Source organism: Haliotis rubra, unplaced genomic scaffold, assembly GCF_003918875.1.
Source record: "Haliotis rubra isolate DU_JTF1 unplaced genomic scaffold, ASM391887v1 Scf491, whole genome shotgun sequence".
Taxonomy (NCBI): domain Eukaryota; kingdom Metazoa; phylum Mollusca; class Gastropoda; order Lepetellida; family Haliotidae; genus Haliotis; species Haliotis rubra.
Window position 1 is genome coordinate 270,513 of NW_025767181.1, and position 17,895 is coordinate 288,407.

A 17,895-nucleotide genomic window follows, 5' to 3' on the forward strand; every position below is an offset into this window, starting at 1 on the left:
GCCTCCGTGGTGTAGTGGTTAGAGCGTCCGCCCGGAGTGCGGAAGGTCGCAGGTTCGATCCCCGACCGCGTCATACCAAAAGACGTTAAAATATGGTACTTGTTGGTCCCTCCCTGGCGCTCGGCATTAATGGGTACAACAAGGACTGGTCGGCTCAGAGTCAGTATAATGTGTCTGAGTGGGGTATTCATGCTTCACTGCAGCATGGTATCTCAGTGGGCTAGCACTATAAAACCAGCTGAAGTTTGGGCTAGTACAAGCAGCCGCGGCCGCGGCATCACACACATACACACCCATGCACGTCGTCATATGAGCGAAATATTCTCAAGCACGACGTTAAACCCAATTCCACCACCACCACCACCACCACCACCACCCATCCTTCATTCAGATTGGTGGTGGGGTCAAAGTTCACTCAGGCTTCACACTACATGACCTTGGGGGTTCACTGGTCTTCATGCAGAGATCTGATTTCTACGAAGCTGAGTCACTGATTTCCAGTAGGGAGCTGTCAACAAATGTCATTATCAAAATATATTTAAAGTTCTTAACAGACACTTTCCAATTCAGTAAGAAGTCCAGTAATTATGTGCTGATAAACATGAGAAGCAATCCAGCCAGGCCATGTATACTCTGCAGCTAAGTATGTATGGTATGATTACAGAACATCTTCACACACAGGTACAAAACGCTGGGTTTATTATCACAATGGTTAACAACATATCACAGTTTTCTTGTTGGTATCACAGCCAGTACGATGTACACATCACATTGGGAATTCAACACACATTTAAAGACGATATTGAGTAAATCTTAATGGACCATCCATACCTCATCACACAATCATAATATAACGTTAGAATACATATTGTACAATTATCACTAAATTCATTGATGTTTACTGGGAAACAAAGCTTATCACATGACTTCCTAAAATATTAAATCAAATTTTGAATTCTTAAGCCCTCTACCTGGTTGTTACTTGTGATATTATATCTCTTCCTTCTTGAATGATGTCATTGCTGTAGTGCATGGTAGTGATAGTGTATGAGTGAGTGAGTTGGGTTTTTTGCCACTTTTAGCAATATTCCAGCAATATCATGGCAGTGGACACCAGAAATGGGCTTCAGACATTGTACCCATGTGGGGAATTGAACCCGTGCCTTCGGCGTGGCGAGCAAATGCTTTAACCACTAGGCTACCTCAGCACTCCAATTGTGTACGTAAAATGGTCAGACAACAAACTTCCACCATCTTTAATGAATGTGATATTATAATTCCTTAAACTGAAGTACCATGTAATCCTTTAAACACCTACAGCAAGGGCCACATGAACTCGACAAAAGTTTAATGAAACAGGGTTTAAGTTTAGTTAATGCAATTATATAATGAGAAAAGTACATCGGACTATTATTTCACTTCAAATTGTGTAATACTAAAGAGAGTTAATAAGTTACCCATGCATATTACAAGGGTTTGGCCATGCACATTTCTCTGTGGGTACAGATTTATTGATGTGGGTGGAGCTTGTAAACACAATTTGAGACTTTGTTGCAGTCTTTGTTGAATCTGTATCCAGTTGATGCAATGAGACTGCATCAGTCTAGACAACTCTCCAGATCAGGAAATAATCTGTAGTTAGTTGCACATAATTAGGTTGTTCCTGACAGTCATTGCCCTGAAGATTCTTTCTTTCATATTTCTAAAACATCATGATCATAAAAAAACGTGGTTTGTCTAAATACTAACATTTGATTGCCTACAAAACAACTGACAAGTCATCAAAAACTGTTCATGCCCATCAAATTATAATGATAGTGAGAGACGACATTGGTTAAAGGGCTGTAGTATTCTGCTTATATAACAGCACACTTCTTGATGGGGGAAACCTGCAGTGATGCAAGCTTAAGGTTGACGTCTTTGGTAAAACCAGCGACAATAGATGCCAAGACCATCACAAGGGTGAAACTAGGATTCTGAACTCACAAACACTGAATACAACTGTAGAGTGAACTGATGTAGGCCCCCCAAAGCCCCTCATGTGCATCAGAATCTCTGGCTGGTTATCATCTTGTCTGATGCTGAGGAGGATCTGGGTTTGGGTGAGTTTGACCTTGCTTCATAGTTGACCTTCTCAGCAGACGTCGGCAGTCGGCGCTTGGTGGGGCCTCGTTGGACCTGCCACGCTCTTTGTCCAAAACCAAGACACTGCAACGACTCTGTTATGTAACGCTGGGATGGCGACACACACAGTAACACCAGCAGCTTGGCATCACCACCTGGGAAATAGCAAGAGGGAGGGAGTGTCAGAAACATTTTCTTTTACATTTCTTAAACAAATAACCATTTGTTAAATCTGTCAATTAGACTTTTGATAAATGCATAAATTGATAGAGTTTTGTATATTACTCTTAGTAATTGTATTTACCTACTAGCTGTAGGTTAATTTATGAAACTTCCTATTTGGTAGGTTTAGGCTTACCTATGGAGTCTTGGAGTAGATGTGTGAGTTTGCTGTTCCGCTACGGAACATGTGTCCGGTTCTCTGACAGTGCACCAAGCACATCCGCTAAAGCAGACAAGCTCTTGTTGATGTTTGACGCCTCCCTTAGAGCTGCTCCCTTCACACCTGACATACCTGTTAGTAGACAAACAGCTGACAGTAGACAAACAGCTGACAGTGGACAAACAGCTGACAGTGGACAAACAGCTGACAGTAGACAAAACAGCTGATAGTGGACAAACAGCTGATAGTGGACAAACAGCTGATAGTGGACAAACAGCTGATAGTGGACAAACAGCTGACAGTGGACAAACAGCTGACAGTGGACAAACAGCTGATAGTGGACAAACAGCTCAGTGGACATTTGAGCTGATAGTGGACCAGCTGAACAGGGACAAAAACAGCTGAACAGTACACCCATTTCCTTGATTTGACGGTACGCCATCCATTCATTGTCAAATCAATATATGTATTGTTTTCAAAATACAGTGCTTCATTCAACACATATCATCATTACCTTGATAGTGGACAAACCAGCCAGAAGCCATTTACCATGGTCCATGGAAAGGTCAGTACTAATGTGGGCGGTTTCAAAAGCCAATGGTTAAAGCGTCCTGATTGATCGACATGCTGAAGACCGGGTTCGATTCCCCACATGGGTGCAATGTGTGAAGCCCATTTCTGGTGTCCCCCGCCGTGATATTGCTGGAATATTGCTAAAAGCGGTGTAAAACCATACTCACTCACTCACTCACTCAGTACTAATGTGACCACTATGAAACAAACCCACTCACCTACACATTCACTGCCAGCTAGATCAACTAGCTGTAGCTTGGTACGGATGACTGCTTGCTGATTGGCTGCCGGGGAGGAGGAACCTGATTGGTCAGGAGATGACCAACCACCAGTCAGGGAAGAGTGGGTCAGGGACTGTGACCGGCTCTTCTTAGGCTGGACAGGTTCTAGAACAGTGTTGGCAACAATGCTCATTCATTTCTGTAGTCTCTTTTCACATCTATTTTCAAATAAAAAGTCTTGCATATTGAGTGAATTATTGAACTGGGAAGAGTTCAGAAAATAACTTCAATGACATGTACAAGTTGGAAGAAGGTGAAGAAATGAAACTTTCAGGTGATGTTTCAGGTGAATGATTAACAGGCAACAGGTAGCCCGGAAACATTGTAATAAACAAGATGGTCATCAAAATCCCCGCCACAGTTTTCTGTTCCTACTTGGTTCATGTTTTTTAACTCCACCACAACATTCATGGCCTCCACCACACACATACCACATTTGGCTTCCCTATCTATAACGGTTTCTGAGAAAATCTGTTCCCATTGGGGGTAACGTGCACTATGTCAAGAAACGCACGACAAGGGCCATAACTCTGTAACTCGTAACACAGTTTCCTTTTTTGAAGTCCATCAAGGCATTCATGTCCAGAAAAACACATACTACATTTGGTTTCCCTATCTATAACATTTTCTGAGAAAATCTGTCCCCATCATCACGGTCAGATGGACGGACAGAGCTCAAACCTATATCCCCCTCCCACTTCATGGCGGGGGATAATAAACAAATTCCATGAAAGTTTCATGTCTTCATGACATACACTCCAGCCAACAAACTTCATGAAGCTGATACCTTCAGTGTCAGGTTTAGGTCCGCCACGGACCCTGAAGAAGCTGGGAGCCTGACTGATGAGCGTCAGGGTGACAACCAGGTGGGAGCGACTCGAGTGTTCGTGGACCATTGTGGCGGACTCCCGCCGGGTCCGCAGACCTCGCTGTACCAGGCACATCACATCATACACGGTCGACACCTGTCTACAACACATTAAGAACACAATTACAAGCATCAACAAGCAGAGATGTTGACATGACAAGGTAGTGGTTGACATGACACATCAACACCTGTGGAGATTCCAGATGAGAATTGGTCCTCAGTAACCTATGCTTGCTGTATGGGGAAATGGAATGCAATTGTTCAATGTACCCAAAGTGTTGTTCACAATATCAATCACTGGTTTGTCTGGCCCAGATGTTATGAGTTACAGGCAGCCATCATATAGCTTGAAAGTTATTCAGTATGTTATCAGATAATATACACTCTGTCAAAACCTACCGTTTGGTTTCTTTAGGTCAGTTAACTCTCATTCTATTAAACAAATATGAACTGTATGAGTTATTTTGCAGCCTCAAAGTGATTTCACCCCACAAATCATACTTCTGAATAAAGCATAAAGTCATTAGGATGTACTACAGCAAACTTTCTAATCTTACAGGATTACACAATAAGCATACTAGTATTACACAAAGTGACATAATACATTTCCACATGTATGACATGATATCCCCCAGTTGGGTTGGTATGACTCCTCCAGTATGACAGTGTAATACAACAGTACAGTAATCTTACTTTGAGGTAATTGTGGGCAGACTGAGTAACCCATCAGAGCCAGTGACTACATCATGTTTCACGCTGGTGTCGCGACTCAGTAAGTCTCGGATGTCGTTGTTGTAGATCTCCACGACCGACACCTCCAGGGAGTGTGTTCCAGGAGGCTTCTCCGACATCAGTCTGGGATATATAACTTGGATATCATTCAAGGGGAATATAACTCTGATATGTGTCTAGGGATATATAACTTGGATATCATTCAAGGGGAATATAACTCTGATATGTGTCTAGGGATATATAACTTGGATATCATTCAAGGGGAATATAACTCTGATATGTGTCTAGGGAAATATAACTTGGATATATTACTCTTATGTGTCTAGGGATATATAACTTCATATTACTCAAGGGAATATAACTCTGATATGTGTCTAGGGATATATAACTTGGATATTACTCAAGGGGAATATAACTCTGATATGTGTCTAGGGATATATAACTTGGATATCATTCAAGGGGAATATAACTCTGATATGTGTCTAGGGATATATAACTTGGATATTACTCAAGGGGAATATAACTCTGATATGTGTCTAGGGATATATAACTTGGATATTACTCAAGGGGAATATAACTCTGATATGTGTCTAGGGATATATAACTTGGATATTACTCAAGGGGAATATAACTCTGATATGTGTCTAGGGAAATATAACTTGGATATCATTCAAGGGGAATATAACTCTGATATGTGTCTAGGGAAATATAACTTGGATATCATTCAAGGGGAATATAACTCTGATATGTGTCTAGGTAAATATAACTTGGATATCTGCCAATATTAAGTATAACTGTGATATGAGTCTTGGGAAATACAACTCTGATGTCAGTCAAAGGAAATATTACTCTGATATAAGTGAAGGAAAATATGACTCATCTATTTGTACTGGGAAATATATTTCACACATCAGTTTAGGAATATTCTGTGGATTGGAACCCAGAGAAACTAACATATCCATCTTCATTGCCTACTGAGATATTATTCTGATGTGAATCAAAGCATACACTGACATATTACATAGCCTTAGCTCACTGTGTATAACATTACTTGCAGATGCATGACATGCCCCCTCCTTCAATGTATGATTTCCCTACCTGAAGAGTTCACGTGTGGCCCTGGGAATTACCCCCTCGTCTGGGTGCATGTCGTTAGACGGGTGGTAGTCATCATTGCGGTGACTCCCTAGCATGGTGTGCGTCTTGCCACTTCCTGTCTGACCATACGCCATGATGGACACGTTGTAGCTGCAGCACACAGAAACACGTCAACACTTGACATGGTGATCCTCCAGATTTACATCCTAGTACACTCGAAACATACCAATACCAAAACCTGAGCCAATCTGACATTCTACCTCTAATCACGTGGACAGACCTTTTTGATAAACTATATTAATTTAACGTACAAAAATATAATAAACATGGGTGTGTTGTGTAGTGCCTCACCATGAGTGTGTTGTGTAGTGCCTCACCATGAGTGTGTTGTGTAGTGCCTCACCATCAGTGTGTGTGTAGTGCCTCACCATGTGTGTAGTGCCTCACCATCAGTGTGTTGTGTAGTGCCTGTCTTCTCTTCTTCTCCTTCCCATGCCTGTCTGTGATGTCCTGTAGCGCAGCCTGTAGCACCAACACCTGGTCCTGTAACACTGTGTCATAATACACCTGTAATTACACCTGGTCCTGTAACACTGTGTCATAATACACCTATAATTACACCTGGTCATGTAGCACTATGTCACATTACACCTATAATTACACCTGGTCCTATAACACTGTGTCAGAATACACCTATAATTACACCTGGTCCTGTAACACTGTGTCAGAATACACCTATAATTACACCTGGTCCTATAACACTGTGTCAGAATACACCTATAATTACACCTGGTCCTGTAACACTGTGTCACAATACACCTATAATTACACCTAGTCCTGCAACACTATGTCACAATACACCTATAATTACACCTGGTCCTGCAACACTACGTCACAATACACCTATAATTACACCTAGACCTGCAACACTATGTCATAATACACCTATAATTACACCTGGTCATGTAGCACTATGTCACAATATACCTATAATTACACCTGGTCCTATAACACTGTCATCATACACCTATAATTACACCTAGTCCTGCAACACTATGTCACAATACACCTATAATTACACCTAGACCTGCAACACTATGTCATAATACACCTATAATTACACCTGGTCATGTAGCACTATGTCACAATATACCTATAATTACACCTGGTCCTATAACACTGTCATCATACACCTATAATTACACCTGGTCCTACAACACTATGACACAATACACCTATAATTACGAATGGTCCTGTAACACTGTGTCAGAATACACCTGTAATTACACCTGGTCCTATAACACTGTGTCATAATACACCTGTAATTACATCTGGTCCTGTCACACTGCCACAATACACATAATTACACCTGGTCCTGTAACACTATGACACAATACACCTGTAATTACACCTGGTCCTGTAACACTGTGTCAGAATACATCTGTAATTACACCTGGTCCTGTAACACTGTGTCATAATACACCTGTAATAACACCTGGTCCTGTAACACTGTGTCATAATACACGTATAATTACACCTGGTCCTGTAACACTGTGTCAGAATACACCTGTAATTACACCTGGTCCTGTAACACTGTGTCAGAATACACCTGTAATTACACCTGGACCTGTAACCTTGTGATGTAATACACCTGTAATTACATCTAGATCCTGTCACGCTGCCGCAATACACCTATAATTACACCTGGTCATAGTAACACTGACACTGTACACCTATAATATACACCTGGTCCTGTAACCTTGATTTTAATGCACTATAATTACACCTGGTCGCTAGCGGCTGCGTCATAATGCGCTTATAATTTACGCACCTGGTTCTGTAACACTGACGCAATACACACCTGAGTACACCTGGTCCTGTAAACACTGCCACAATGAACCTATATGTTACATCTCTGGTTAGCAGCTGTCACAATGCACCTATAATTACACCTGGTCCTGCAACAATGTGTCTTAATACACCCAAAATTACACCTGGTCCTGTAATAGTTGCTAATAAATCATACACCTATCATACACCTGGTCCTACAACACTATGATGCAATACACCTATAATTACGGTCGCTGGTCCTGCAGCTTACCTATGCGGTGTCACAATACACCTATAATTACACCTGGTCCTGTAATAATGTCATCGCTACACCTATAATTACACCTGGTCCTACAACTTGCTATGATACAATTGCACCTATAATTACACCTGGTCCTGCAACACTGTGTCAAAATACACCTGTAATTACACCTGGTCCTGTAACATTGTGTCACAATACACCTATAATTACACCTAGTCCTGTAACAGTAATGTCTTAATACCTATAATTACACCTGGCCCTGTAATAATGCCCTGTAATAATGGTCCTGCAACATCACAATACACCCTGGTCCTATAACTATAATTAATTACACCTGCACCTGGTCCTACAACACTATGACACAATACACCTATAATTACACCTGGTCAATACACCTATAATAATTACACCTAGTCCTGCAACACTGCCACAATACTATAATTACCTGTGTCACAATACACCTACCTATAATTACACCTGGTCACTGTAACACCTACTAATTAAACGTCCTGCAACACTTCGTCACAATACACCTATAATTACACCTAGTCCTGTCCAATACACCTATATAATTACACCTAGACCTAACACATAATGCACCTGTGTCAGAATATACCTGTATAACACTGGTACCTGGTCCTACAACACTATGCAACACTGTGTCCTGTAACACTGGAATACACACCTATAATTACACCTGGTCCTGTAACACTGTGTCACTATGAATGCACCTGTAATTACACCTGGTCACCTGTAACACTGTGTCACAATACACCTATAATTACTGGTCCTGCGGCAGAATACACTGTAATTACACATGGATGTCTTACAATGCAATTACATCCTATAATTATAATTACACCTGGTCCTGTAACACTGACACAATACACCTATAATTACACCTGGTCCTGTAACACTGATACATATAATTACACCTGGTCCTGCCATATAATACACCTATAATTACACCTGCACCTGTAACGTGACACAATACACCTATAATTACACCTGGTCCTGTAACACTGCCACAATAAACCTATAATTACATCTGGTCATAATAGCGGCTATCGCAGTACGCCTATAATTACCTGGTCCTGGTCAATGTAATACACCCAAATTACACCTGGTCATAATGCACCTCATACACCTATAAGTACCCTGATCCTCCAACACTCGTCCTACAATACACCTATAATTACGCACCTGGTCCTGCAACACTTTGTCACAATGCACCTATAATTACACCTGGTCAGTTCACTGCACAATACACCCTGTCACCTGTCCTGTAACAATGCGCACTATAATTACCTGGTCCTGTAACCGTAATCATCTTATAATTACACCTGGTCAATATGACACCTATAATTACTGGTCCTGCAACTGTACCTGCAATCATGGATCCTATAACTGCTGTGTCTACCTAATTACACCTGGTCACTGTAACACTGTGACATAATACACCTGTAATTTACACCTGGTCACTCTAACACTGTCCGCAACACACCTATATAACCTGGTCGCAATGTCATAATACACTGTAATTTACACCTGGTCCTGTACCTAACACTGTGTGTCACAATACACCTATAATTACAATGGTCCTGTCCTGTACCTGTATTTACACCTGGTCCATATCACACTACAATACGCATGAAATTACACCTGGTCCTAACTTACTATGAGCTACACCTGTAATTACACCTGGTCCTGTAACTGTGTCATAATACACCTGTAATTGCACCTGGTCATAATCCTGTGTCATAATACACGTATAATTACACCTGGTCCTGTAACACTGTGTCAGAATACTCTGTAATTACACCTGGTCCTTAACACTTCATAATACGCCGCCAATGGTCCTGTCACGCTGCCACAATACGCCTTTTGCACCTGTCCCTTAACACTGACTGAAAATACTGAGTCCTGTGATCTGTGGCTTTATGCCTATAATTACACTTTCGGTCATATGGCGGCTCTTAATACACTGAGTCCCTGGTCTGTATGACACAATATGCCTGAAATTACCCTGGTCCATAACTGCCACGGCAAACCTTTTACATCTGGTCCACTGCTGTGTCCTGGGTCCACCTGGTTTAACAATGTGTCTTAATACGCCCATTACACACAATGCCGTAACACTGTCATCATGCCCTATAATTTCCCTGGTCCTACCTTGATACAGTCCACTGTGAAGTTCACCTGGATCCTGCAACGCTGTCCGAAGCCACCTGTCTTTACACTGGTCCTCCACTGCCTGTAAGTCCCTATTTACTGGTCCTGTCCCTGTGTGATAATACGTACCTTACACCTGTCCATACACCTGTAATTACACCTGTGGTCCTGCAGCATATTGTCCAATGCACCTATAATTACCTGGTCCTGTCCTGGTCCTGTGTTACACTGGATCTATAACACTGTCCTGGTCCTGTGTCTGGTCCTGTAACTGCCTGGAATCACTATAATTACACCTGGTCCTGTCCTGTGTCCGTCACCTATAATTACACCTGGTCCTGTCACTGTCGTCACCTGGGTCCACTGAATCCTGCACCTATGTCACAATACACCTATAATCCTAGTCCTGCAACTGTCACACCTGGGTCTGTGCGTGTCATGTCCTGGTCCTGTAGCGTCACAATACGCCTATAGTACACCTGGTCCATAACACTGTCATCATGTCTGTGGATCCTCGCGGTCCACTCGTCCAATCACCTATAATTACTGTGTCCTGGGTCCCTGTGTCACAATCCTGTAATTACACCTGGTCAACACTGTCATGTCCTATAATTACACCTGGTCATGTGTCTATTCACAATATGCCTGGGTCCCTGGTCCTGGGTCCTGTGTCGTAGTGTCCTGTGGTCACCTGGTCCTACTCGGTCCAATGTGGTCACCTATGTGAATGTCTGTCTCCTGTGTCGTGTCCTGGGTCCCTGGTCCTATAACACTGGTCCATGTATGATTACACCTGTCCTGTCTTTCTGTGGTGTACTCCTGTGTCACCTGGTCCGCTCCTATGACTGTGTCCTGTGGTCCTGGTCCTGTCTGTGTCCCTGGGTCCTGTGTAATTACTGGGTCCTGTAACGCTGTGTCCTGTGTCCTGTGTCCAACACCTGGTCCTGGTCCTGTGTGTCCTGGTCCTGCAGGTCCTGGATGCCTGGGTCCTGTAACACTGGGTCATGTGTACACTGTAATTACACCTGGTCCTGTAACACTGTGTCAGTGTCATGTGTCATAATACACCTGTAATTACACCTGGTCCTGTAACACTGTGTCACAATACACCTATAATTACACCTGGTCCTGTAACACTGTGTCACAATACACCTATAATTACACCTGGTCCTGTAACACTGTGTCACAATACACCTATAATTACACCTGGTCCTGTAACACTGTGTCATAATACACCTATAATTACACCTGGTCCTGTAACACTGTGTCACAATACACCTGTAATTACACCTGGTCCTGTAACACTGCCACAATACACCTATAATTACACCTGGTCCTGTAACACTGTGTCACAATACACCTATAATTACACCTGGTCCTGTAACACTGTGTCAATACACCTATAATTACACCTGGTCCTGTAACACTGTCATCATACACCTATAATTACACCTGGTCCTACAACACTATGACACAATACACCTATAATTACACCTGGTCCTGCAACACTGTGTGTATTACACAATACACCTGTAATTACACCTGGTCCTGTAACACTGTCACAATACACCTATAATTACACCTGGTCCTGTAACACTGTGTCACAATACACCTATAATTACACCTGGTCCTGTAACACTGTCACAATACACCTATAATTACACCTGGTCCTGTAACACTGTGTCACAATACACCTATAATTACACCTGGTCCTGTAACACTGTGTCACAATACACCTATAATTACACCTGGTCCTGTAACACTGTGTCACAATACACCTATAATTACACCTGGTCCTGTAACACTGTGTCACAATACACCTATAATTACACCTGGTCCTGTAACACTGTGTCACAATACACCTATAATTACACCTGGTCCTGTAACACTGTGTCACAATACACCTATAATTACACCTGGTCCTGTAACACTGTCACAATACACCTATAATTACACCTAGTCCTGCAACACTATGTCACAATACACCTATAATTACACCTAGTCCTGCAACACTGCCACAATACACCTATAATTACACCTGGTCCTGTAACACTGTGTCATAATACACCTATAATTACACCTGGTCCTGTAACACTATGTCACAATACACCTATAATTACACCTGGTCCTGTAACACTGTCACAATACACCTATAATTACACCTGGTCCTGCAACACTGTCACAATACACCTATAATTACACCTGGTCCTGTAACACTGTGTCACAATACACCTATAATTACACCTGGTCCTGCAACACTATGTCACAATACACCTATAATTACACCTGGTCCTGTAACACTATGTCACAATACACCTATAATTACACCTGGTCCTGTAACACTGTCACAATACACCTATAATTACACCTGGTCCTGTAACACTGTCACAATACACCTATAATTACACCTGGTCCTGTAACACTGTGTCACAATACACCTATAATTACACCTGGTCCTGTAACACTGTGTCATAATACACCTGTAATTACACCTGGTCCTGTAACACTGCCACAATACACCTATAATTACACCTGGTCCTGTAACACTGTGTCACAATACACCTGTAATTACACCTGGTCCTGTAACACTGTGTCACAATACACCTATAATTACACCTGGTCCTGTAACACTGTGTCACAATACACCTATAATTACACCTGGTCCTGTAACACTGTGTCACAATACACCTGTAATTACACCTGGTCCTGTAACACTGTGTCACAATACACCTATAATTACACCTGGTCCTGTAACACTGTGTCACAATACACCTATAATTACACCTGGTCCTGTAACACTGTGTCACAATACACCTGTAATTACACCTGGTCCTGTAACACTGCCACAATACACCTATAATTACACCTGGTCCTGTAACACTGTGTCACAATACACCTATAATTACACCTGGTCCTGTAACACTGTCACAATACACCTATAATTACACCTGGTCCTGTAACACTGTCACAATACACCTATAATTACCTGGTAATTACACCTGGTCCTGTAACACTGTCCTCACAATACACCTATAATTACACCTGGTCCTGTAACACTGTCACAATACACCTATAATTACACCTGGTCCTGTAACACTGTCATAATACACCTATAATTACACCTGGTCCTGTAACACTGTGTCACAATACACCTGTAATTACACCTGGTCCTGTAACACTGTCATCATACACCTATAATTACACCTGGTCCTGCAACACTATGTCACAATACACCTATAATTACACCTGGTCCTGCAACACTGTGTCACAATACACCTATAATTACACCTGGTCCTGTAACACTGTGTCACAATACACCTATAATTACACCTGGTCCTGTAACACTGTGTCATAATACACCTATAATTACACCTGGTCCTGTAACACTGCCACAATACACCTATAATTACACCTGGTCCTGCAACACTGTGTCAAAATACACCTGTAATTACACCTGGTCCTGTAACACTGTCACAATACACCTATAATTACACCTGGTCCTGTAACAATGTGTCTTAATACACCCAAAATTACACCTGGTCCTGTAATAACACTCAATAACATAGCACCTATAATTACACCTGGTCCTGTAACACTGTGTCACAATACACCTATAATTACACCTGGTCCTGTAACACTGTGTCACAATACACCTATAATTACACCTGGTCCTGTAACACTGTGTCACAATACACCTATAATTACACCTGGTCCTGTAACACTGTGTCACAATACACCTATAATTACACCTGGTCCTGTAACACTGTGTCACAATACACCCATAATTACACCTGGTCCTGTAACACTGTCATTACACATAATACACCTGTATTTACACCTGGTCCTGTAACACTGCCACAATACACCTATAATTACACCTGGTCCTGTAACACTGTGTCACAATACACCTGTAATTACACCTGGTCCTGTAACACTGTCACAATACACCTATAATTACACCTGGTCCTGTAACACTGTGTCTTAATACACCCAAAATTACACCTGGTCCTGTAACAATGTCATCATACACCTATAATTACACCTGGTCCTACAACACTATGACACAATACACCTATAATTACACCTGGTCCTGCAACACTGTGTCAAAATACACCTGTAATTACACCTGGTCCTGCAACACTATTACAACACACCTATTACACCTGGTCCTGCAACACTGTGTCACAAAACACCTGTAATTACACCTGGTCCTATAACACTGTGTCAGAATACACCTATAATTACACCTGATCCTGTAACACTGTGTCAAAATACACCAATAATGACACCTGGTCCTTTAACACTATTACAACACACCTATTACATCTGGTCCTGCAACACTGTGTCACAATACACCTGTAATTACACCTGGTCCTGTAACACTGTGTCATAATACACCAATAATTACACCTGATCCTGTAACACTGCGTCAAAATACACCAATAATTACACCTAGTCCTTTAACACTATTACAACACACCTATTACATCTGGTTCTTTAAAACTGTTAAATACACCTATTACACCTGGTGGCATCAACACCAGCTCTGAGTTATATTACAATGTCTGAAAGTGTTACTACTGTACACCTGTTCACCTGTAACTGATGCACAAATCTCTACCTGTAACTACTGTACAACTGTTTATCTGTAACTGATGCACAAATCTCTACCTGTAACTATTGAACAACTGTTTATCTGTCAGTGATAAACATCTGTTAAGGTAGGTTTCAGCTCATCCTCTGCTTCAAACATACACCGGAACTACAAGTGTTTTCCAGAGCTAAAACTTTTTCCAGAGCTAAGTGATTATGTCAGCTTCCAGTAAGCGGAGCTACATGCGAGGGTTTACCTGAGAGACTAGAGGAGTGGTCCTGGTAAACCTGTCTGTGTTGTCTGACAACAGCACTGGCATGATCGATGTGAGACTGGAACTGCTCTGGCATCTTACTGGCAACTGTCATCACTTGCCCCATCCCCTCTCTCAGCAACTACAGGAGACACAAGAATCAGTAATACAAGGCACACTTTGTTTTTATTTGTTGTTAATGCCACACAATGACAGCAGGTCTGTAAAAGGAGAGTCTGTATCAGGCAATGCAGTGGTTGACATCACGAGCATCGATCTACACACTTGGGATAAAATGACATGACATTCTACCCCGATCTTCATGTTCAGCTTAACATGAGGACTCAACCAGGACACTGTGCAACAACTCCGAGGTGACAAGATTTTGGTTTATGCACTTAATGGCAGAGATGGTGACTGCCTGCAGAGTCTACATTATTATTCCTGCCCTTATCAGACAGTGCAGGTGAGTAGATAGTATCTCTCACAGTTCCTGAACTATATAATTCTCCCTGCTGCCCAGCCCTCCCTGCAATGCTAGAGCCTTAAATGAAGCAAGTCTAGATTCCCTCAGCTTCGAAATTTCCCATCTTACTGGGGCTCCTCTTCAATTTAAATGGGTTTATTTGCTACTATCAAAATTATATACATTCAGAGACTAAGCATTAGTCTAGTAAGGTCCATGTCTGTCCTGATCTATTTGTTCCCGTTTCATGACAGTACTATAACATGGCTGACAAGGTTTTTAAAGAGGCCTTCATTGCATGTACATATTCCCCCACATATGAGTACTATTGGTATACAATAGAGTAAGGTGTACATGACAGGTAACTGTTCATATATTTGTTAATAAGCAAGAAGACTGCAATCACTCAGTTATAGAGGAAAAGAGCACCTCCATGTGGGGTCACACTGTGTAATAGACAACATTCAGACTCACTCACAGAGTCTATGTTCCTGCCCTTATCAGACAGTGTAGGTGAGTAGACAAAGTTACCTACTTCTATTTCCTGTTTAAACTTGGAGGCCTTTTCTGACACTTGACTCCGGAACCGTCTCTCTGATTCATACTTTGTTGTCACACCTGTCAGCTCCTCCCTGGAGCTCTGCACTTCCCCCCTCAGCTGAGCGAGTTTCAGATATAGCATAGCATTTTCTGTTTCAAGTGAAGCTATTCTTTCCTGTTTTTTCTGAAAGAAAGAAATGACACTTTCATAATCAAAAGATGATTATCAAAGATGCATATATCCTCATTGGAGGGTGGGTTGGGTTGGGTGGGGATATCCTTACCGTAGACTACTGGGAGATATCCTTAAACTGAGATATCCTCATCTGGAGATATCCAAAAGGTGATATCCAAACATGGAGATACTGTAAACTACAAATTGATTGGTTTGTTTGGGTCCCAGTCTCTCTTTGTATATGTTTTAGTTCTATAATAAACTATGGTTATAATTAACTCATAGATTTCACAGGTAGATATCCACATGGACAGATATATCCTTTTATCATTTGTATATAAAGATGTCCTCACTGGGATATATCCTGAAGATAAACATCCTTGGGGGATATCTTCAATGTCAGATATTCTCATTTGCAGATTTCCTCATACTGCAATCATAACAACTTCTCATACATATATAATTCAATGTTAACTGTTACTGTTACCTACATTGCTTATCTGAACTAAGGTCGTTGTCATCCTCGAAACCACAGCTATACATTTCAAATCTCCCTTCAGACTTTAACAAGCACATGACACCTGTGATGCACACACATTTTTTATTGAAACAGAGATAATAAATGAAAAAAGGTAAACGAAAGACACTAACAAAAAATCCAGTCGGAAACTTTGTGTTACAGGACACATCCCACAAGGTGATATTGGGAGATATCTCATCATATGGAGATGTCTTGAGTATGAGTATCTTTTTGGTAAATATCCTCAATGTAAATATCAAATAGAAACATCCTAATTGGAGGAGAATACTCTTAGAAAGAGATATCTTGAATGGAGATCTGTTTGTATTGAGATCTCCTTATGTGAACTGGGGTAAAATCAATCACAGGGGAGATATCTCCAATGAGGATGCCTAAAGATTAAATGTCAGGACAACCCACAATAATTCAGCTGAAAAAAACCAGCATTTGAAAGTTCAAAAATAACTTCAAGATAGTCTCTATTTTGTTGTTGTGTCTATGAACATCTATAGTTTCATTTCATTCTTTCTTTATTCTAACATTTATACCAGCTGCATTTTCTATGTACAGATTGTCTATAGGTACACAAGTTAAAAATATAACAAAGGTGGTCTCCAAATAAAAAATGCAAATAAATGATTTAGTTATTAAGTTCTCATAAAACTGCATGTTTATATACAGGTATATGAATCTAAATCTTCGTATCGTTGTTATCTGTCAGGAGTTAGTCAGTAGTGAACAACTAATAGGCCTAATAACGTTGAAAGGAAGAAATTCGAAGAACTGTCAAAGAAATCGCAGATTCTGTCAACACTGACAACAGTTGTCAAACAGCTGCGACAAGACTGTGTCGATTGATACTCACTCTCAGCTGAATGTCTTGTTCTTTCACTTTTCCTGATAGGAAATGACTCCTGTCTAATCCCAAAGGCATTATCGTTTAAATATTGTGAATCTGTGAAAGCAAGCTCAGACAATTTCGGATTTCGCCGCCATAGAAAATATTTACGTCTTCCACACAGAAA

General features: G+C 41.2%; 1 protein-coding gene across 1 annotated transcript; it reads right to left on the reverse strand.

Annotated features, from left to right (window-relative positions):
* Positions 1–686: 686 nt before the first annotated feature.
* LOC124291424 (kinesin-like protein KIF25) lies at positions 687–17,892 on the reverse strand. Its single transcript, XM_046728412.1, is given in 11 exon segments — positions 687–1,833; positions 2,043–2,279; positions 2,483–2,638; positions 3,298–3,465; positions 4,148–4,329; positions 4,922–5,083; positions 6,059–6,208; positions 6,477–6,609; positions 15,173–15,311; positions 16,171–16,359; positions 17,736–17,892. Coding segments are annotated over 10 exon segments (1,581 nt in total). The 5' UTR covers positions 17,805–17,892; the 3' UTR covers positions 687–1,833; positions 2,043–2,046.
* Between the last annotated feature and the right edge of the window lie 3 nt (positions 17,893–17,895).